We start from the raw sequence: 22,389 nt of genomic DNA, 5'->3' as shown, positions 1-22,389 counted from the left end.
CAGACTTTCTTAAACGAGCAGAGCTCCTTTATAAAAAATCATTTATTTTGAAGGAAAGGAATTATTTTATATGTTTAAAATGAAGTTTTTCCTCTTATTTTATCTAACTTAAATCCAAATAGTCATCCAACGTAGACGCTTTTATTAAGATTAGTAAAACACAAAACTTTTCTTCAAATCTCTTAGTAAAGAATAGTCTTCGGATCTTTTGTTCCTGTATTCTTTTAAAATGATTTCGCTAAATATATTTAAAGGGTAATAACATAAAAACAACAAAAAAAGATACAATGCCATGTAACATTCAAAGATATAAAATGTATGAAAAAAATATTTCTTTTAATAATGAAGTTTACAACTAGTGGAAATATTATAAGCTACTAAAAGGAAGTTATTTTCTTTTTCGTACATCTGTTGGAACTATCTTATATCTTTGAAGCCAGCTAACAGATTGTTTCTGAAGAAATGTCAACGTTGGCTGAAATGCTCCAAAATCAACATGGAGTTGCGTTATGGCTGGTTGTTTTAGTTATTTATTTTCAATAGGGAGACGCTGGTTAACTTGGTCTTGGACTTACCTGTGGTTGCTCTGGCTTATGCTTGTTGTGTTTCTCATCTACGTCCTGCGCGGTCCTTTGAAGATCCACGAGAATCTAAATATGGGTAGGTATATTTTGTAAATTGTGTGCTTAAAATTCATAATTTTTGAAGAACAGTTTCTATTGTAAGCCATTTATCGTCTGATAGTGTGATTACTTATTTTTCTACAACGCTTTCAATTTAAGTTGGTCAGCAGAACACATAGAAGTGACCATGTTGTGTAGTTGTTTACACACATGTTGGTGTTTATTATTTTTGAAATATTATCGGTAATGTGGAATTTAGTTATTCATATTCTATTTCTTAAGATGCATTTTGAGTTTCAGAGGATATTACTTTTCTTTTTCAAAGAGATTATTTTAAAACATATAAGAAAAAAATTAAACAGGTTGTTTATTTACGCCGGTGTTCGAACACATGCCGTTGAATTTAAATTTTGTACCATTATTTTGATATTATTTGCATCACAATTCATAAATTTATTGTAGTATAAACTATATTTATCTAATTGTATCTAAAATTGAATTTTATTTTTCGGAATTAATATAATTTTGCAGCCTTGTTGATCAGACTTGTCATATTGGTATATGGTTTTTTTAAAAGTATTATTTATCGAAGTGAAGTACTTTTAGTTAAAATAATAATGATTTGAATTAAAAAATTATTTTAAAACCATGCATTACTTTTTAATGAATGACTGCGAATGTAATTAATTTTATTGGCAATGTATTGAGAAATCTTACTTATTTGCTTTTCTCTGTTGTTATGGTTTTCTTTAAAAATATGAAAGAAGCCAATAAAATACAATTGTATAAATATTAAATTTCAGGCATATGGTATCTAATAATGTTGTAAAAGTATTCTAATACAAAGTCATAGTATTATTTGGCCAAAGTAGAAATGCGTTAATGTAAAAGATATAATTCAATTAATTAAATGTTATGTTTTAATTAAAAGTTTTCAAGTTTATAAAAAATATTTTTTCTTGATTCCTTACAAAGAATTCCAAATTTTCAGTAGGTTTGTGCTGTGGCAGTTATTAAAATCTGCTGTTGATTTTTTTTTAAATTTATAATTTTAGATAGCTCATTAAAAAATCTGAAATTTAAAAAACTTACTAATTTTCTTTTTTGATGAAAGATTTTTATGAATGATCATTTTTAAGATACAAGAAAGTGCAATTACTAATATAATACATGATTAAAAAATGCTTGTTATATTTTATGTGGAATTTATATACTAATATACATTGCTCTCTGAAATCCTGAAAAAAATATTCTTTATTGTACACATAAAGAAACACTATTAAAAATTAGCAATAAATACTCATATTTCTTAGAATGTGAAGTATTCCTTTTAATACGGATGTGATGTATTAATAGCATATTGTCATATTTTATGTGAGTTTTGTATGATATATTTAAAAAAACTACAAATTTTATAACTAAAAAAAGTGAAAATTTTACTTTTTTTATTGAATTATTTTTTAAATGTGTGTTTTGTTTTAATATATATGCATAATAATCTAGGGATAAAAACATTCATGAAAGTTAGTCACTATCAGCTTTCTGTAAACTAAAGTTTGCCCAAATCATTTCGTTTCATCATTTTCTAGTTAGTCCCATATATATTCTTGCAAGCAATAGAGTGTAAAATGCAAGTTATGCATATTCTTTTTTTCATTAAAATTCAAGAGCAATTCATCTTGCTTTTCTGTGGAAATTTGGGAAAAATTTTATATTTAAAACTGAAAGATATTTTTGATCAGTTTATGTATTTATATAATTTTCACTGTATAAAATCAACCATGTCTTAATTGTGCAAAATCAGTAAATAATACTGAAAAAAAAAATACCTTTTAAATAATAGCTAGACGTGTTGTAGTGTATTGCACTAATTTATACAGTGAAAGGTCATGATGCAGTGGTGGATTCAATGTATTCAAATTTATATATATATATTAGTTTTCGCTTAAGAATAGGATTTTTTGTTCTTGTTATTATTGAAAAATTAGAAAAACTAAAGTTATTTGAGTCAATTTTTTCTTTTGGAAATATCAAAGTATTTTTTTTTTCTCCTAATTCTTTAACTTTAAGACACCTCCCCCCCCCCTCCCTCTGAATATGGTTGGTAACTACTTATTTGTACAAATATTTGTGCTGCCATCAAAGTATTACTACAATAAAACAATTTGGAAGAGTTTATAATTTATTTTTTTTTAATTTCAGCTTCAATGTTTTTGAATACTCTTACACCAAAGTTTTATGTCGCATTGACTGGAACTTCATCCCTGATATCTGGACTCATTTTGGTAAGTGAAATGTATTATTTATTTTCCTATTTCTTCATATTAACTTAGTCTGACATTGAAAAAGAATTGTAAAGAGTTAGAAATACATTTTCAACTTTCTCTTTAAGAATACTTTGGCACATGTAATAATAATGAATGCTATCATGAATCTTCATGTATAACTTGTATATAGATATATTAAATTTCTACTTGCATTTAATTTTTCTACTTGCATGATCTGTGTGCATGAAAGAAGTTCTGTCATTAGTAATACATTTTCTAATTTTTTTCTCTTTTTCAGATTTTTGAATGGTGGTACTTTAGAAAGTATGGGACTTCCTTTATTGAACAGGTGTCCCTCAACCATATCTCTCCATGGCTAGGGGGAGGTGATGCAAATGGAGATACTGCCTCAAATGGTTCTTCGAGTAATGAAGGAGGAGGGGGAGGCAGTACGACAAATGGAAACAGTGCTAATAACAACAATAATCAACAAGCTGGATTTGGTAAATTTTAACATTTTTTTTTATATATTTTTCTATTAGCTTAGCTGCAATTAAAATGCCTGCTAAATGAATCATATATAGCATTTTCCATTACAAGTAGCATTTTTTTTTTTTTTTTTTTTTTTTGCATTAAATATTACTGTATTTTTTAAACTTGTATAAACTTTGCATCTATTTAACCCTTTAAAAGGCCATTCTTTTCTAGTCATATTATGTTAAAATATTTTTAGGCTTGAAATTAGAATAAGAAAAGGTATTCATTTTGCTTATTAGATAAATCTTATTTGATTGATTAATTAATTAATAATTAAGTAACAAATCAAGACACATTATTTTGTGTGAGATAAAGAACTGAAGCATCTAAGTTTCTGTTTTTATAAAAAAAATTATCAGAACTTATGCCAACTTACATAATTTCATACAAAGATTGATAAATTTGGTGGGAAGCATACTTCCCACTGCCCTAGAAAGGGTTAATTTAATAAAGAAATATTTAGAATATATATTTGTTTTTAATTATATGTACTATCTACCTAATGAAAAGTATGTTTTTCTTCTATAATATGGAAAGTTTCTTTTATAGAACTAATACTCTTCTCTAGAAAGTTTCTTTCGTATAAAATAAATGTATAACTTTTTATTTGAAATTTTTGTTGTATTATATATATATATAATATATTATTTCGCAAATTGACATCAATTTTTAATGGGATAGTTAACTTTTTCATATAAATTGCTAATTTGTTAAAGTACTATTACATGCATATGAATCATTAGGAAGTTAGCATAGTTGATTTAAAACTTTGATATAAAGCAGTATTTCATAAATTTATTTCATTTTTTTATTTAAATTTTTATTGCTTCATTTTCACATTAAAATTTTTCTGTAAATCAAAGTGAATATATGCATGACAAAATAAAATGATTTATAGAAAATAGCTTTAATTTATTTTACTAATGGTGAAAAATTTAATATGAACACTTTTCCATACCTTTTATGGATTAAAATGACATTGTAATTTGTAATTTAAAAAAGTTTGGTAAAATATCTTTTAAAAATGATTTATTTATTCATGCTGAAACTTCTAAGGAATTTATCTGTCAGTTTATATTGCAATGTATAAAATAAATGTATTTATGAATCAATTTAAAATAGTTACTGACAGATATACTTTCAAAATCATTTAATTGATATATTTTTACTTTTATGTTTACAATTTACTGCTTTTATATCGCTCTTCCCATTTTATATAAAATATAATTTTTAAAAAATTATTTCAGAAGAGAGAAAAATTAAGCTGACCCCCCCCCCTGAAAAAAATCTTATCAGTTTTATTTTTATAAGTTTTTTTAATGTATCTTTATAAATTATTATATAGGTATTAAAATGAAAACTTGGCATTTAATATTTCTCATATTATAATGTAATCTTATCAATGAAGTTGCTTTTTTTTTTTTAATTAGAGTGTAAAGTGTGGAGAAATCCTTTGAGTTTATTTCGGGGATCAGAATATAACCGGTTTCTTTGGACTACAAATAAAGAACCTCTAACCTATTATGACATGAATTTATCAGCTCAAGATCATCAGACATTTTTTACTTGTGAAGCAGATGGAAATAAACCAGAATATGAAAGTAAGCATTTTTTTTTTTTTTTAAAGAATAACTTAAAATATATGTATGTATCGATTTGAAAGATTGTCTATAATTTTATTCATTCTGTAAATATATCTATACTATCTAACATCTTACAATTTCTACTAAATTCAAATGTTAAAAAAAAATTAATAGCAGCTTTCTGTTCTGATGATTTTGAATTTTCATTTTCAAACTGAAAATAATTGTATGTGTTATTATCTCTAAACTGTATGCATATATCTATATAAATAACATAAGAAATATGGAGACATTTCTTTTTTAATATCTCTTCTTTCCTACATATATGCAAATTAGTAAATTTGCATTTATATAGGAATTCCCATTCTCGTTTATGAATAAAATGTTTGTATTAGCATAAGCGTTTGTGGAGCTATTTTTAAATTGACAAAGGCTCTTTTTTTAATCTATTATTTTTCTTTGTCATTTTGAATAATGTAATTGTGATCATTCACTTCATTCCTCCAACAATTGCATTTGATTTTAGGAATACTTAATGCAAAACATTTATTCAAATTCATTTCTAGTATTTTATTCTCATTAATTATTATTTATATATGAACATGAATTCCTTATTTCAAATTAAATATGCATTCTAATTTTTACATATACAGCCTTTTAATTTGCATCAGTACTGATTTCAAAAGGGGAAAGGGCATGTTTAAGTATCTTAGCTGTTGTAATTATAATTCTTGTAAAATTATGAATCCAAGAAAGAGAAAAATCCTTATTGTTAGAATTTCAAAGATATTTTGCTTTTATCTATATTACTTTAAACAAGTATGCATATCTTAATTCTGCATTTCTTTTCAATTGCAAATTATAATTGCATGCACTAATATCAAATATCTATATTTACCTACAAATGGGATTAATTGTACTTTTAATATACTTTGAATGTGTTGTTAGTTTTATGACTAAATTTTTTAATTATATTTTTCTGTCACAGTATCTAATTATTTAAATATTGCTATTTTCAAAAATGTACATAGAATATAACATTTCCTGTCTTTCAGTAATGCAAACTGCGTGGAGAGAAAGAGACCCCGAAGCAAGAGTAAAAGCTGCCCATCAAGCATTAGAGAAAAATCCTGAGTAACATTTTTTTTTTTTTTTTTTTCTCCTTGCTTTCATATTGTTAAATTGATGTTTGCATGACTGTGTCTTTGTTTCTAGAGTTGTCTAGCAAAAGATGCTTTTACTTTGCTATTAGTGTCATAACTTTATTTGTATCCAAATTTCTTTAAATAAATGAATTTAAAAAATACTATTTGTAAATTGATTCTTCTATGCCTCCTGTTTTGTACTGTGTATTCTAATATGAAATTGCTTACTTATTAGATCCCCAAATTATTCTGAAGAATCTTGTTAAATTATGATCCAGGTTACTTACTTTAATAAATTTGCTTCATGTACACATATAAAAAATGCTGATATGCTAGAGCTATAAATATCATAAAAACATAGAATAGTGTTAATATTTGATGAAAGTTTATTTGGCTAAAAATGAATTTATACTCAAATTCACGTCTCTCACTAATAACTGTATTGCATGCCTCAGTTAGGAAATTTAAGGGAAGGTCATATTAATAGTCAATTCTTACTAATATCTTTTACTTTTAGTCAAGCTTTTAATATTAATTACAAATCAAGGCATGCTTCGAAGAGCTTCTTGAGAGAATTCATGCAATTGTCACTCATTTGTTATTTCTGAAGGGCTGAAAAAGGTTTTTAAATTTAAATTAAAAGGAAAGATGAGATAAAAGGGGGGGAGGGATATTTTACATTCTAAAAATTAATTGCTTTCTTGGTATGTGCTAGTGTTATTTTAATGTTCAATATAATAAAATAACCTTATTTGTAGGTGTGCTCCTGCATATATCTTGCTAGCCGAGGAGGAATCTTCATCAATTTTAGAGGTACTGAGAGGACTTTTTAAAATGCTTCATTTATGTCATTTTAAATGAAATTTGTAGATTTTTTGTTAAAAATTTATTTGTAAATTCGTATTGAAAATTATTAGCTTGAGTTGAAAAAATGTGATATTTTGTTAAAAAAAATCTTTAAATGCTTGCAACAAATACTGAAGTACTTTTTGGAAATTTTTTATTTAATTTATATTTAATATTTATTTTAAAATTTAATGTTTTTTATTTTAAATGATGTGAATTTATGTAATCAAAGCAATTTTATTTTGCGAGGAATTTATATTTTTATCATATTTGATAAGCTGGAGATCTGATTTATGTTTGTAAAAAAATTTCTAAGAATTGGTTTATTTTTGCAGTCGGAGAAGCTGTTTCGACAAGCATTAAAAGTAGCTGAAGTAAATTACAGACGTAGTCAACAGCTTCAGCATCAGGGGCCCACACAAGAAACTTTACATAGTAAAATTTTACTTTCCTCTATAAGCATTTGATATTCTGTTCTGCTAATTTATTGATTTGTTTATAAATGCAACTTGAAAATTTGAATATTTATATTTATACATTTCTATTAAATGTACCGATGTACCATAAAGGAAATTTAATTATGTACAAGTAAAAATTTAAGCAGTCTGCTTTTTTTCGTAGAATATAGATTATAAAACTTCAAAAGTATTACAAAGATTACTAAAAGCACTTGCATGTAATAGTTGGTTATGCATTTTGAAATATAAAAAGTTCAAATTTGTAACCAGTGAATTAATTATTTAACTTTTACAAAAAGTCTTAAATATTGTTAACTTAACAATTATTCTTGAAATTAAAAATATAAAGGCAGACATTGAGAAATCAGTGTATACCTTTGTCAACCTGCATACAAAAATATCCCAGCTTCTTTCATTTGAGTGTTCATGAATATGTGCATAGAGAGAAGATCCTATTGTAAAGAAACAAAACTTCTAATTTTTTTTTAATGCTTACATTTAAAGTATACAGCAAATTATATATAATGTTTTAAGCACCTTGCTAGTATGCATGATATTTTTTATTGCAGCTTCATTAGTTAATCTGTTAATGTTAATGATTTTATTAATCTGTTAACCCATTAGTTAATCTGTTCTAACTTAATAATGGACTTAATAATTGTTAACAGAATAATGGAATGTTGATCAGCACATCTATTATTTTAATATTTGATCTTGTATGTACTTAATGACGTTCTGAAATGCTTTTAGAAAATAGCTACTCAAAGAAAATTAAGCTTTTAATTTTTATGTTTGTTATCTATACTTATAATAAAACTGAATGTGTGTGTATTGCCGCTTTACAGGCCAAACCATTTGACCCAGGCATACCTTGCAGGTCGGGAATGTGGGCACCTGGGGTCCGTTTTTAAAATTTTTTAATTAAAACCTAACTTTCCCGCCAAAAAAAACTTTTTTATTTTCTAACCGCCAAATGAGTAAGGCTTCAGTTTTTTTCCCATGCTAAAGAAGTTAGGCTTAACATATTTTCGGCCGATTATTTGAAACGTTTCTGTTTATTTTCTTAATGTTTGTTACATTTAAAATTAAACATTGTTAATTAATTGATCTTTCAGATTTATTATGTAGTACTTTTGAATTAAAATAAAACAGAATAAAGAAAATTAAAAATTTCTAATCTGCCTAACGTTACTCCAAATAGCATAGAAAATTCACGCATGCGCATTGTGTTCTGATTGTTGACAACTATTTACATTGAATGCGAACTTGGTTTTGAAGGCTTAACATGTTATCAACAGATTATTTCAAATGATTCTGTATTTTCTTAGTGCTTGCATTTAAAACTAAACATTGGTAATTAATCGATCTGTTCATGATGAATTGATTAAATTTTGTTGGAAACTTCTCGAGATAAATTCTACGAGAGCTAACAGAAAATTAAGAGAGAGACATATTACGTTATGGCTGAAGGCCTTTATAATTTTATGGTGAATTATACGACTATCAAAATTTTAGGCTTTAAAATATTTTGATGAAGAAGCTATTAAAATAGGAGTTACATAAAATATTTAATTATTAAAATTTTAACGAGCATTAAGATTGGCGAATTGGCTGGTCGCCAAAGGCGGGTAGTAAATGCAAAATTATGTCTCAGTGGTATTTTTATAATATTACTGTAGGTTCAGTTAATTATAAAACTAATTTGTGTTTTAATATTAATATTCAATTTACATTTGAATTTGATTCTCAGTATGTTTATGAATCCATTATCTTGCTATCCTCTCTCTCGTTCTTTTTTTTTTTTTTTCTTTTTTTTTTTAATATTGAGTAAAAAAATTTTTGTCTGGTTAAATATTGCTCCAATAAAACGCTAGAGGAAAATTTTTTGAGTATTGTATTAGTTAAATATAATTAATATTTATACAGCAGTTTGTAGAATTTTTGATATTTAAGCTGAATACTGATAAAGGAGTTATTCTTTACCTCATGAATTGCATATAAGACATATTCATATTGCAGATTTAAGCTATTATGGCATTTACTAATTTTGAAATTTTATCTAAGTATGCAAATAATTTTCTTTCACTTATTTCTTTCATTCTCATTGCTTTGTTTTTTGTTGCTTTGCTATTTCCATCATCAATGTAATTTTTTTTTTTTTTTTTTTTTTTTTTTTTCAGGAAGAGACACAAATGTTCTTGTATATACTAGAAGACGGCTTGCTATGTGTGCAAGGAAACTTGGTAAACTCAGAGAGTCTGTAAAAATTATGAGAGATGTAAGTAACATGTACAATGGCTGCAATTTTGTAAAAATGTTTTAAATGACCCATTCTTTTGTTTTTATAAAATATTTCCATAATTTTAGAATTTTATATTAGATTATATAATATAAAATATCTCATAAATAATTATATTCTGGCTATCTCAATATATTGATTAAATTTGATTGTTTACATATTTCCTTATAAAGTTAGTTTTTCCCTAACAGAATTCTAAATCATTTTACCACGTTGGAATGCTACAAAAATTTAAAAAGATATATAAATTATTTGAAGCCAAAAGATTATAAATTTAGCATGACTATGCATGTTTTTATATTTGCGTTCTTGAAAAATGTAAAATTTTTGCCATAAAAATGAAATGCAGTAATTAAATTTTATTCAAGTATTTTGAATTAGTACATAATTTTTTTTTCATATTGCATGTTTTTATTTATTAATTCTTTTATAATAAAGTATTAAAAAGTTGTGATAATATGTGTTATGTTTTTAAGATAAATGAATTACTGCATGCTTAATTTCTGTTTGTGTTCCCAATTTTTTTTTTTTAAATTCATGAATTATTTTTAAATTGCTATATTTTGAATTTAGATAGTCAAAGCTTTCTTTGTTATGTTTTAAATTTATATTTTTATTTTCATACATTTTTTTGATGAAATGTCCAGATAAATTTTTAAGTTATATTTTGAAAATTAAAAGCATGTTCGTAGAAATTTTATGTTAATTTTTTATTATTTTTTGTTATGGGTATTTTAGTTTGCTTTTCTTAAGCTATAAATTAGAAAATTGATGCATGTGTGTTTTATGTTCTCTAGGGTGAAAAGAGCTTGATGTTTCATTTAACTGTGGCTGTGCAAGATTTTAAAACTAAAACTTATTATGCTTATTTAATTTGGCTACTTCTGGTTATTTAAGTATAGATTTTTCAGAGGTAAATATCCTTATCAGTAATTGAAAAATTACTGAAATTATTAAAAATAATTGTAAAATTTCACACTTAAAAATGTGTATTGATTTAAAAAGCTTTTGTTTACATTTTAACTATATCTATTTGTAAGCATTAATTGAGTTTAGGTTATAGTGTAGGTTGCTTGATATCTTAATCTAGTTAGGTCTAAGAATCGGCAACTGACACTATACTGAATTTATAAGTTTTTAAGCGAAAATTTTCATGTTTGTGTGACATGTTCAGCATAGCTAATGCGAAACTTATTAATTCATTTTGAATACAAATTGAGACATTTTGTTTTCATACACTAGTCAAACAATTTTTTTTAGCAGTTTCTCTTTGAAAAGTAGGACTTTTTAATTCCTCTGAAATGTTTTGTTAATTTCTTTTAAAGATTTATTTAAAATGTATAAAAAGTTATCTAATGCACATGTAAGTATTAAGGAATATCTAAGCTTGTGATTTATTATAGAATATTGACTCTTTAATATATTGTTAATATAAGTTTATAATGGGTTTAAATCTTTTGAAACTTGATTCTTTTTTCTTTTTTTTAGTTAGATGCATTTAGTGGTAGTTTTTTTAAAAGGACCTATAAAGTGATTTTCATTAGCAATCATCCCAAGGCCCATAACATTTTATGTAAAAAGTCTCAGTAAAATACTTTTAAGAGTCCCATTTGAATAATGAGTGAGATAAACATAAACAGATGTCTTAATTTTTCTTTCAGAAGCTTAGATGCAAGTAGGCACTATTTGAACCAAGAAAAAATTACTTTTGAAATGTGGCTAAAACGATTACACAGAATTTCATACTGAATCAATCTGTTTTCAAAATACTAAAATTCAAACTATATTTTATTTAGAATTGAGATATAATGTGAAATTTTGACAAAGAATGTTTTATAAATATTTTATACATGTTATTAAAAATATTATTATTCAAAGAAAAAAGAAAAGAAAGAAAAAAAGTAAAGAAAAAGTTATTCCAATGACAAAAAAAAAAAAAAAAAAATGTTGCATAAGTAAAATTTTTATGGTTACTTTAGGTAAAAAAAGTTTTCATTCATGTCCTAATAAGGAAATTGTTATATAATATAAAACATAATTAAATATCTGAAACAAAAAAAAAATGAAAAGAAATGGCTCAGTTTTACTTTGTCATTCAAAAAGTATGAAGAAAATATTGTAATTGTCAAATAATTTGAATTCGAGATTTTCTCCATATTTTAGACTACACAAGTCCAAAAAATGCATTTTTGGTATTATATTTCTCTATAAACACAATAACTCAAAAATTCTTTGAGCTAAATAGCTGACATTTGCTATAAAAAATTATGACCAAACTTGTAAATTTATATCAAATTTAGAATGCAACCCATTTGCAGGAATTATGTTTGTCTGGCTGCTTGACTGCTAGTAAACTTGATAAGAAAATGCAAAATACTAGGTAAATAAAATAATGTATACAAGTTTTTCATCTAAAATATGTTCTCACAAATTTTGGACCAAATCTGTCTAGCGGGTTGACCATCAGTTGGACTGTATTTTTACATGCATATAAACATGATAATTCATAAATGCAATGACATAAATCAATGAAAACTTACAATAACAACTGTAGTTCCATGTTAAATTTTGGTGCAATGGCAGGCAAAAAGGTGCCAAAATATGTATTCTCACAATAGATTCAATAAAAATGTCGGATTCATGCCAAAGACCTATATTTCATAACCATCATGGAACCAAATGCATACAAGACATTCACAGCCCTACCAATGCCCATAATTTTAAGCAGATGAAAGGGGTCTTTTATTGGAGAGTGTGCAAGAATGTTTTAAAAAGAATACTTCACCTGATTATTTTTTATCATTAAATATTTCTATCAGTATTGTGCAACATTTTGCTTGTAACTTGTTTGTATTCATATTTCTGAAATATTTTTCAGACCCACTCCTAAAAGAATGAATAGAATAAAAAATGTTTCTTGTGAATAAGTTTTTATGCTTTATTGAATATTCTTTTGTTATAAGTTAGAATGAATATTTAAGATTGTTTTGATTGATGGAAGTAGGATATTTCTAAAGCATATTTTTCTCCTTTTATTATGAAAACATTTGATTGGTAATAAATTTTTAATTGTAGTGATTTAACTCAAAACAAAAGAATGGGTTTTGGATATTTTCATGATTTTTTTTGCATTTTTAAAATCTTTTCTGTATTAATTGTAAATTTCACTAAAATATAAAAGTGTATGCTTAATTACAATTAATATTTTCAGCTTATAAAAGAATTTCCAATGATGAATGTGTTCAATATTCATGAAAATTTAATAGAAGCACTCTTGGAAATGCAGGCATATGCAGATGTTCAAGCAGTACTTGCCAAATATGATGGTCAGTTTTTCTTAAATAGTTATTATATAATTGAAATGATTTATTGGGCATTTGATATTTTCCTCTTGAAAACTACAGTCAACCATGTTATTGTAAAAGAAAATAATTCTTTGAAAAATAGTAATGATGCATCAGAATTTTTAATAGAGGAAAAAGCCAGTTCAATACCTTAACAATTTAGAAATGACGAGTTTCTAAACATTTGTTCTTCAAAGACTATAATAAATTTTTCATTTTTAAAAAATGTCTTAAATTAAACTAAAACTCCTACATTTCAGTGTCAACATTTTAATTGCATTTAATGATTTAATTTCATGATTTAATGCATACATATAATGTGTTTGTGTGTATTTAATTGCAAGCTTGCAAATTGCTTGCACTATGCTTCAGGATGGGCTCCAAGATGTGTATTTTCTTTTTATAAAAGAAAATTTGATATGAATTACCAAATTTTATAAAAGCAAATCAAAGTAATTTTCTTATTTAAAAGAGTTGGAAAATGGGAGATTGAGATTTGTTTAATCTATAATTTGCATTTAATAGAAATAACTACACATTATTGTTAATGAACATTGTGTATGCAATTCTTTACTTCACAATAATTAGCAATTAAAGAAAATTGTGGGATAGATTAGTCTTAAATTTTTTTCTTGTTTTTCCCAATTAAAAAAAAGTCATTCTAAAAATTCTAGTGATTCCTCACTGTTTATAATAATAGATGAAATCTTACTGTGCATTGTAATTGTCAGTAATGACTGAAACAATTTTTGTATGAAGGCAACATGTATTTATTTTTTTATCATCCTAAAATCCATTTATTTGCTTTCTTCTCCAAACAACTTCAATTCCACAATTCTTTGATGGTAAAAGTGCATTAAATATCAATTTTTGAGAAGAAATACCTTTTTTTATTATAAAGTAGATATTTATTCTTGGATTAATGCCTATTTTCTTGTTTCTAGATATAAACTTACCAAAGTCTGCCACAATATGTTATACAGCTGCTCTTTTAAAAGCAAGGGGTGTTAGTGATAAGTAATATTTCTTTTTCTGTTTTGCGTATCGAAAATAAAAAAATTCTTTACAACTTGTTCAAATTTTATATTCATTTTCTTTATTTTGTTTCAGATTTTCTCCAGATGTTGCATCAAAAAGGGGACTTAGTACAGCTGAAATGAATGCTGTAGAAGCTATACATAGAGCAGTTGAATTTAATCCCCATGTGCCAAAGGTATGTTAAATATAAAAGACAAAGTATGTGGATGGAAATATTTTACAAAAATAAAATCTGTCTGTATATGAGCTTAAAACTTATCAGATGATATCAAACATATCTTGATGTTATAAATGTGTTGTTAGAATATCCTGGAATGTTAGGATATATGATGATATTCTAACTAATGCTTAACATTCAAAGTTTGTGTACATTTTAATAGGTGATTGCTTACAAATGGAAAAAGTGCATATTAAAAAAATAAACTTATTTTTTATATACATTATAACCTGTATTTAAAGTAATTGCAAACTTAAAATTCCTTCAGCAAATTATTGTAAAAAAATGATAGGACTAATTCGCTAAAGTGTTTAAATAGTATAGAATTCACTATTTGGTAATATATTATATTATTCAAACACTGAACAAAAAATAAAATTAGTTGTAAAACAATTCATTGATTAATATTTTCATTTAAAAGAAGAATAACTTAGAACTACTTATTATGTATCACAATGTTAGTATCAATGCTCCAGTAACTCCATAGCTCATAATATTTTTTTTTTTTTTTGTATTTTTTTATTTAAAATTGTATTTTAAATCAAAAAATTTAGCAAGTAAAAATTTTAGAATTGTGTGAAAGCAATTCCTCAGCTTCAGGAAAGAAAGAATTGACCATTTTATGCTGACTCTAATTTTTGAAAGAAATTATATTTCGTGTATATATGAAAGTGATGTTAGTATATTCCCACTGTAAATAGAATATTATTGAACCAAGTGCTATACTTAGTTGAAAATTTTCTGATTACATTAGTGGATTCACATAAGTAGAAGATTTTCTGATATTTTAAAAAAGAAAAGAAATCCATTTGGAATATTGATATGATCCTAAAAACTTCTTTAGAGATTTCTAAATTATATTAAAAGAAAATGAAAGCATATTGAATTGAAATCTGTAATGTTCTATCATAAGTTTTATTACTAAATATATTACTTTTTCCTTTTTAAAAACAAAAGTAATTTACATTAATACTTGTTATTTATGCTATACATTTTTTTTTTTTTTTTCATGTGACACGATGAAGTTTAACTGTATTTGTGTAATTTTGACTAAAAAGAGTATCTATCAGTATCTTTTAGAGATGAAGAGTCTCATCCTCCCCCCAGAGCACATTTTGAAACGTGGAGACAGTGAAGCCATTGCTTATGCTTTTTTCCATCTGCCGCATTGGAAGAGGGTGGAGGGAGCTCTGAATCTTTTGCACTGTACTTGGGAAGGAAGTGAGTTTACTTTCAACGTAAATCACACACATATATATATATATTAAGAGTTTCTAGTACTTGTTAGTTGTAATGGCGACCAAAAAGGGGCAAGAATAATTTTTACCAATTTGGCAATTTCAATCACACATTCAAAAAATTTCATAATAAATAATAATGCACTTGAGTATATTTTTATAATTAGATGAAATTTATTCTTGAGGCTTTTTGATTGCCATTAAAATTGAGTTAATTTTCATTCTGATTTTATTAGCAACAACTGGTTCCACAGAAGCATGATTAAATATTTGGATATTATCATGGAGATCTTGACATAAAACTACCAACTTTTATTAAATATTTTTAAAAATGCTTGCTATATTGATTTTAAATGTTTGAGTTTCTTTTTGCTGGCAATAAATTAACATGTTTGAATTTTGCATCTTTTATAATAAAAAAAGGTAGGATTCGATTGTTTATTACCCATGTGAATTTATCAAAAAGCTGATTGTTAAATTTTTAATAGATAGGCCAATATATATTGTGTGTTTATGACAATTGACTTTGAAAGCATTTTTTTTTTTTTTTTTTTTTTTTTGACGTATACATTGAAAGAAATAGTATAAAGTTCCTCAGTGGCAAATAAAGCATTTTTTCTTTTATATGTTTATCATCTATCTCATGATGTTATCCTAATTGATCATTACTGTAGTTTAGAATTTAATTAATTAATGCTATCAATAGCTGAAGGATGGAGGATGGACCTATAAAATTTTCCTTTTGAAATCTATAATAGAAGGCAATTAATTTAAATGTTATGAGTATTTAATGAACATTAAATATGATTTTTTTGTGTATTTATATTATTATTCATATATTAATAGCTTTTCGAATGATCCCATATCCATTGGAGAAAGGTCATCTCTTTTATCCCTATCCTACATGCACAGAAACTACAGATAGGGAGCTTCTGCCATGTGAGTAATTTCTCGCATTTGAAGAGAATAATTTACTTGTTGCATTTCATTCTTTTTTTAAAAATCCATATTAGATAAATTATATTGAGAGTAAGTTATAAAAAATATGAAATTGTTTTTTTTAAATTATAAAATTATCATTAAATATCATAATTTTTATCTTATACTTTTATTATGATTTGTTGGTATCTTAAACAAACAAAAAATTATTTTAATTAGAATAAGGTATTTTTTCAATACATGAAATATATTTAAGAAAATACTGTGTTATCTAGTTCAGTATTTTCGTCTTTCTTTTCCAATTTTTATTCTGAAAAGCATATTTTACAATAATTGTAATAGAACAATAATGTAAAAACGTACGTTACAGCTTTGAATTATTTGAAATTCAGTTCAGTGCTGTTAAGAAGACACAGATTTTACTAAAATGATCTTTCTTCTGACAGGAATTCATATTAATATGAAACTTTTGGCTATAGTGGCAAGTTTATGCAATTTGAAGTCCATCTTTTTAGGCTCTGCTTTTTTTTGTTAATTCAGTTTTATAATCCAACAAATTAACTTAAATTTGTTAATAATTTAAAAATTAACATAAAATAAATTATTAACTTTGTGAAAATGTATTTTTTATCCATGTTTGTTTATAATATTAAACACACGCTAAAAACATTTGATATTTATAAATATTGTAAGAATGAAGTAAATTGAACAAACGAACGTGGCTGATCATATTTTCTAAATCATAGAATTTGTATTTTTTAATTAGATGCATATATTTTTTTTAAACCCTTCTTATTCACCTTTAGTCCTGCAACTATAAGCAGTTGTTTAATCGAAAATCTGCCTCTGTTTATATGTCAGTTAATTCAAGTTAAAAAAAAAATTAATTTTGAGTGCTCACTGTGATTTAAAAGTTTTTGATTGCAATTTATAAGTCATCTCTATATTTTCCTACTGTTGGTTTTGACTAGAACTACAGATTCAAAGTTACAGACTGGACAACAAACTTGATTCATTTTGTCATAATTTTGTTTCTAAATTGTTAAGATCTTTTAAATATATATCACAAATTCAAGTTTGTATATAAATTAATATAATACAGTATGAATATTAAAATTATATATAAACCATTAAATTGACAGATGTGAAAAACAAATTCTATAATGAAGCTGGAAAGTCCAAATTAAGGTGAAAATATCAGCAAATAAATTTAAAATAAAGGTTTTTATCCTCTGTAACAATAAACAGTTTTACTTAACCAGAGCCTGAACTGATAAAAAGAGAAAAGTTATCAAAGTTTTATTATTTTATAGGGTAGCAGATTTAGAAGTTCCCTAATTTAGACCTTTGAATCCAATTCAGAGTGCATTATGAATTAGTCTTTGACAGAATGAGAAGTTTGTTCGGTTATCACATAATAAAATATTTTTAAATGATTGTATCTGAATTTTTTAAGGATAAAAACTTAAATAATTTAACTTTCATCACATCAAAGATTTAATTAGTTGACTTGATACTCACCTTCAATGTTGATATTGATCTTCATTGCAGACTAGTTTCAAGATCCTTGTAGAAATGTTGCATTAATTTTGAAAAGGATTATCCATTTCTCACTCTCTTTATTGTGTGATACTTCTGAGGAACCTATGCTATGCTGCAAAGTAACCTTTCATCAATTACAGAATATGTCAAGATTAAAAATAGCATTTTATATTTTACTGCATCCATCAAATTATTTAAAATTTCTCCTAAACTTCATCAACTGAACTGTGCTATATATTTGAAAATATCTTGACTTACAATAAGTAATATTTTCCATTATTATTGAAAATTTTATAAATATTTAAAATAAATTTTCTTTTATAGCTTTTCATGAAGTTTCAGTGTATCCAAAGAAGGAGCTGCCATTTTTTATCCTCTTCACCGCCGGCTTATGCTCGTTCACTGCCCTTTTGGCTCTGCTCACTCATCAGTACCCAGAACCCATGGGCACACTTGCGAAAAACGTATGAAATAATTTTTTTTCCCTTCTTTAAAATTTTACAGCTTAATTCATTCCTTCACAAGGGTATTCAAATATTATGAATTGCAATAAACAGGAATAAGTTACTTTTAATTGAAAGTTTGCCAGTGTCATAAGAATTATTTTCATGGGGTCGATTTATAATAAATCTATTCAAGTAAATTAATTTGCATTGTAATATAACAAAGATTCTTAAATTTTTAATTTGTTCCTCATAAATAAGAAAATATTTATGTACCATCTATTCTGTGTCTATATTGGCCTTAAACATGGTAATATTGATATGAGAAAAAGGTAATAAAACTGATTTTGCAATTCACCAAATTGAATTCGTAGGAAAGTCATAGAAGTAGTTTCAGCATTAATTTGTTTCTGACTGCGGATAACGTATGTTATCTTTTGATAATGGATTATAAATGACTGGATGTTATACAGTTTAATTATGGTTTGGCAATATTTTAATTGTCTTTCCACTTACTGCGAAGTTCTCGTCTTTTAAGTTAGAACAAGTTACCTTACATCTATTTACCTGTTGAACATTTTGATCATCATGATCATAAAAGTTTTTTAAATGGAGGCACATTGCAAATTTTTAGCAAAAATTTAATATTGAGTTTTATGACTCTGGAAATGGCAGTTTGATTTTCATTTCATCGAAATCAAAACTTACAGAAACCTTTGCTATTGATAGGAGCCCTGAAAATGAAGATAACATTTATAATGCTGAAAAAAATATTTCTAGAGAAGAATAAAAGGAAAGTAACATTCTGTAAAATGTTTTACTATTGAATTTAATGACTAATAAAGTGTTAGTGAAGTAGAAAAAATTATTTTTGGGAAACTTTTTTGACCCTCTTCCTTAATGACTGCGTATATCACAAATGAAAGAGCATCATCAAAAAGCTGAAAAGACTTTAAAATGGACTCACTGATAGTGATGCAAGAACATTTCTGGCATTAAAATACTTTTGATAACATATATGCAACATTCTTCATCAATTTTAGGAAAAATTGCTAGCCATATGTATAAGTTTTCACGAAAAAGTCCCAATCAATAGTTTGCTAACTTCAAATTCATAATTAGCATAGGGCCAATGAGGTTACTGCCAGTCTAAGGGGGAGAGTTTCCAAAATGGAGCGAAATATATGTATACATATATTTTATTTAAATCCATTAACTTGTATAAATGTTGATTATCAAAAACAATGTGCTGTAGTTTGAGAGATCACATAAAATGCAAACTTATTTTTAAAAGGTCTTTATCATTTCAGCAATTCGTAAAAGAAAATTTATTTGAAATTTCTCAACATTTAATATATTGAATTTCCTTTTAATTTAACTTGATAATGTCGGAAAAAATTAGAAAGCCAGATTAGTGAAATTAATTTGGTTATCTGCTGTTTTGCAATTAAAGTTGAAAGTAAATTTATATATAATTTCATGTTTATCATAATTTTGAAACAGTTAAAAGTATATCATCTTTAGAAGATTAGTGTTGAAATTTGTTAATAAATGCTATTATATAATATCAAAAGATATAAAACTATAAACACATTGTTATTGTATTTCTGTTCTAATCTTGTATTATTTATGATAATATCCCTTATATGAAATCTACATGTCCTGCCATTTTGGAACTAAAAAAGAATTAATCTCTGCTATTTAAATAATATTGACAAGTGAAATCTAACAAATTACCTCAACCATTTGCTAAGAACTGTATGTTAAAAAGGGATAAAAATTTATAAGTAATTTATTTTTATTAAAATTTAAAATAAATATATATTATTTTACAAGCTATTTTTCATTTAGATGAATAGTTTTTATCTTCATTTTTAGATTTTTACAGACTTTTCTGTGTGCTGTAATTCTGGGGGACTAAAATCACTTTAATTCATTGTTTGTCTAAGGAGCTCAATTTTTATTCGGTATGCTTTAATTTTGAAAATCTATGTGCTTCGTCAGATTATCTATTCATAAATTAAACTTCCAATTATTAGGAACAATTTTCACAAAATTTGATATGTAATTTTTCTTTAATCAAAAATTTATAGACATATGTGTCTGAGGTTATCAAAATAATAATGAATTTTCTGCAATCTTTATCTAAATTAAATTCATCATTATGCTATTCAATAATTAATTTTGATTTTATGATATTATTGGCATATTTGAGGAATATTGATGTTTTGTGCATGCATTTAGTAACTACAAATTAAAAGTATGGTTTCAATGCTTTTTTTATTGTTCCTCTTTGTTTTAATGGTTATTATTCTTCACTTTGGAAACTAAAAAGATGAGCATGAATTACAATTTAAATGTGCTTTCCATCAAATTGTATTTACTCTTAGAAATATTAATATTGAATAATCTTTCATTTCTGGAAACGTTGCACCTCTCCCATAAAGTTTTTTTTTTGTATTTGCATAACTGAAAAACTAAAATTATTGGAAATTGAGTAAACAAAAAACATGAATTTTAATCTTTTTTGCTTAATACCTCCTCTTGTTCACCATTTTGGATGATTTATCATTTTAACAAATCTTGATTTCAAAATTTAAGAAGTTGCTTACATATTTTTTTAGGAAAAACTCATTTCAGTATGTCAAGATTCAAAGCCCTTAATTATAAATTAAACATCTAATTGTCACTTTTAATGTCATTCCTAACTCTTAAAAACCATGAAATAAAATGATTTTCTTTTTGTGAACCTATTATATATTTTATAACCTATATTGAACCTATTATATATTATAACCTTATATTTTCATTTGACAGTTAAGATTCATCTACATTATAATCAAGAAAAAATACCCAATTGGATTATATTCAGTGGTTACTCATTTATTAAGGTAGTTCCTATTTTCCCCCTGAATGAATAATAATAATAAGCTGGGACAATAAGCTTTTCAAATCTCCTTTGATTATATTTCCATATTGAGAATTTAGTAAACAACAAAGGTGGGATAAAAATTAGTAAACAAAGGAGAGATAGAAGAGAGGATTGCTTACCAAATAGCTTTGTAAAAGCAAAAATTTGAGTTTGGTAAGGTAGGTCGTCCATCTGTGGGATAATACAAAGCTCTCTCCTCTTGCTTTTTCTTCATCTTTGAAATCAGTTTCGTGTTTGCCCATAAGAACACATCTAATTTATTTTCCTTTGTTAAAAAATTCATTCATCGGAAAAAGTCCAAGATTTTATAAAATACAATCCAAATTATTACAATTAAACATTTACATTAAAGAAGTTCCTTTTTAAAATAAAATTCTTTTCAGAAAATTTGGTTCTAGTCAAAGATGATGAACTGCCACTGATTATATCCAAATTAACTCCAGTGTAACAAACAGTATGTTTGTTATTGTCAATAGAGTAGATATTTTAGTTTTTAAAGTTTATTTTAAAATGTTCTCCTTTTTTTTTTTTTTTTTTTTTTTCAGGCCATTTCTTGGTTATCACTGCCCCTGGGCTACATGTTAGAAAAAGTGGAAGCAATGCTACCATCAAGTCTCTTACATCAGTTGTCTCGTATTTGAATAATTTGTGTGAAAATTTTGATGTCATCCTTCATTATTTATGTGGACTAAGTGTTCAAATCATACATTAAAAATCACAGCAATCTATTTGTGTTTTATTATTTGTAAACATCCTTAATCCAAGAAGTATTAAACAACTTTTTTTCCCTCTTCAAAAGATAAATTTATAAGTGTACTTGAGTTATTGTATAATAGATTAGTCTTTAAAGTTGTGTGTATTTTTTCAATTTCATATAAACTAAAAGAAGTAATTCTGTGATAACAGTTGACTTTTACAACAATGTATTAAGTTTAGCT

General features: G+C 25.4%; 1 protein-coding gene across 2 annotated transcripts; it reads left to right on the top strand.

Moving 5' to 3' along the window:
• Positions 1-392: 392 nt before the first annotated feature.
• On the top strand, positions 393-22,179 carry LOC129969481 (suppressor of tumorigenicity 7 protein homolog). 2 transcript variants are annotated; one of them, XM_056084070.1, is made up of 16 exons: positions 393-660; positions 2,826-2,908; positions 3,189-3,393; positions 4,858-5,028; positions 6,066-6,144; positions 6,914-6,968; positions 7,337-7,436; positions 9,640-9,737; positions 12,970-13,084; positions 14,047-14,119; positions 14,213-14,315; positions 15,428-15,578; positions 16,442-16,534; positions 18,401-18,540; positions 20,398-20,486; positions 21,997-22,179. In XM_056084070.1, exons 1-15 carry the CDS (start codon positions 510-512, stop codon positions 20,449-20,451), a joined length of 1,671 nt encoding a protein of 556 aa, XP_055940045.1. In that variant the 5' UTR covers positions 393-509; the 3' UTR covers positions 20,452-20,486; positions 21,997-22,179. The 2 variants fall into 2 exon arrangements, with proteins under 2 accessions (XP_055940045.1, XP_055940044.1); XM_056084069.1 differs by lacking the exon at positions 20,398-20,486.
• The last annotated feature ends 210 nt before the right edge of the window (positions 22,180-22,389 follow it).

This window comes from Argiope bruennichi, chromosome 5 (assembly GCF_947563725.1).
Source record: "Argiope bruennichi chromosome 5, qqArgBrue1.1, whole genome shotgun sequence".
Lineage (NCBI taxonomy): Eukaryota > Metazoa > Arthropoda > Arachnida > Araneae > Araneidae > Argiope > Argiope bruennichi.
Note: the sequence above shows the minus strand (reverse complement) of the source record. Positions and strands in the feature narration are given on the sequence as shown.

What these genes read in the sequence shown, in the direction of transcription:
- LOC129969481 (XM_056084069.1), top strand. Translation starts at nt 510, where the DNA reads ATGGCTGGTTGTTTTAGTTATTTATTTTCAATAGGGAGACGCTGGTTA. An exon ending in TTAATCCCCATGTGCCAAAG is followed by an intron (nt 14,316 to 15,427) that starts GTATGTTAAATA and finishes AGTATCTATCAG; the next exon opens with TATCTTTTAGAGATGAAGAG. An exon ending in AGATAGGGAGCTTCTGCCAT is followed by an intron (nt 16,535 to 18,400) that starts GTGAGTAATTTC and finishes TTTCTTTTATAG; the next exon opens with CTTTTCATGAAGTTTCAGTG.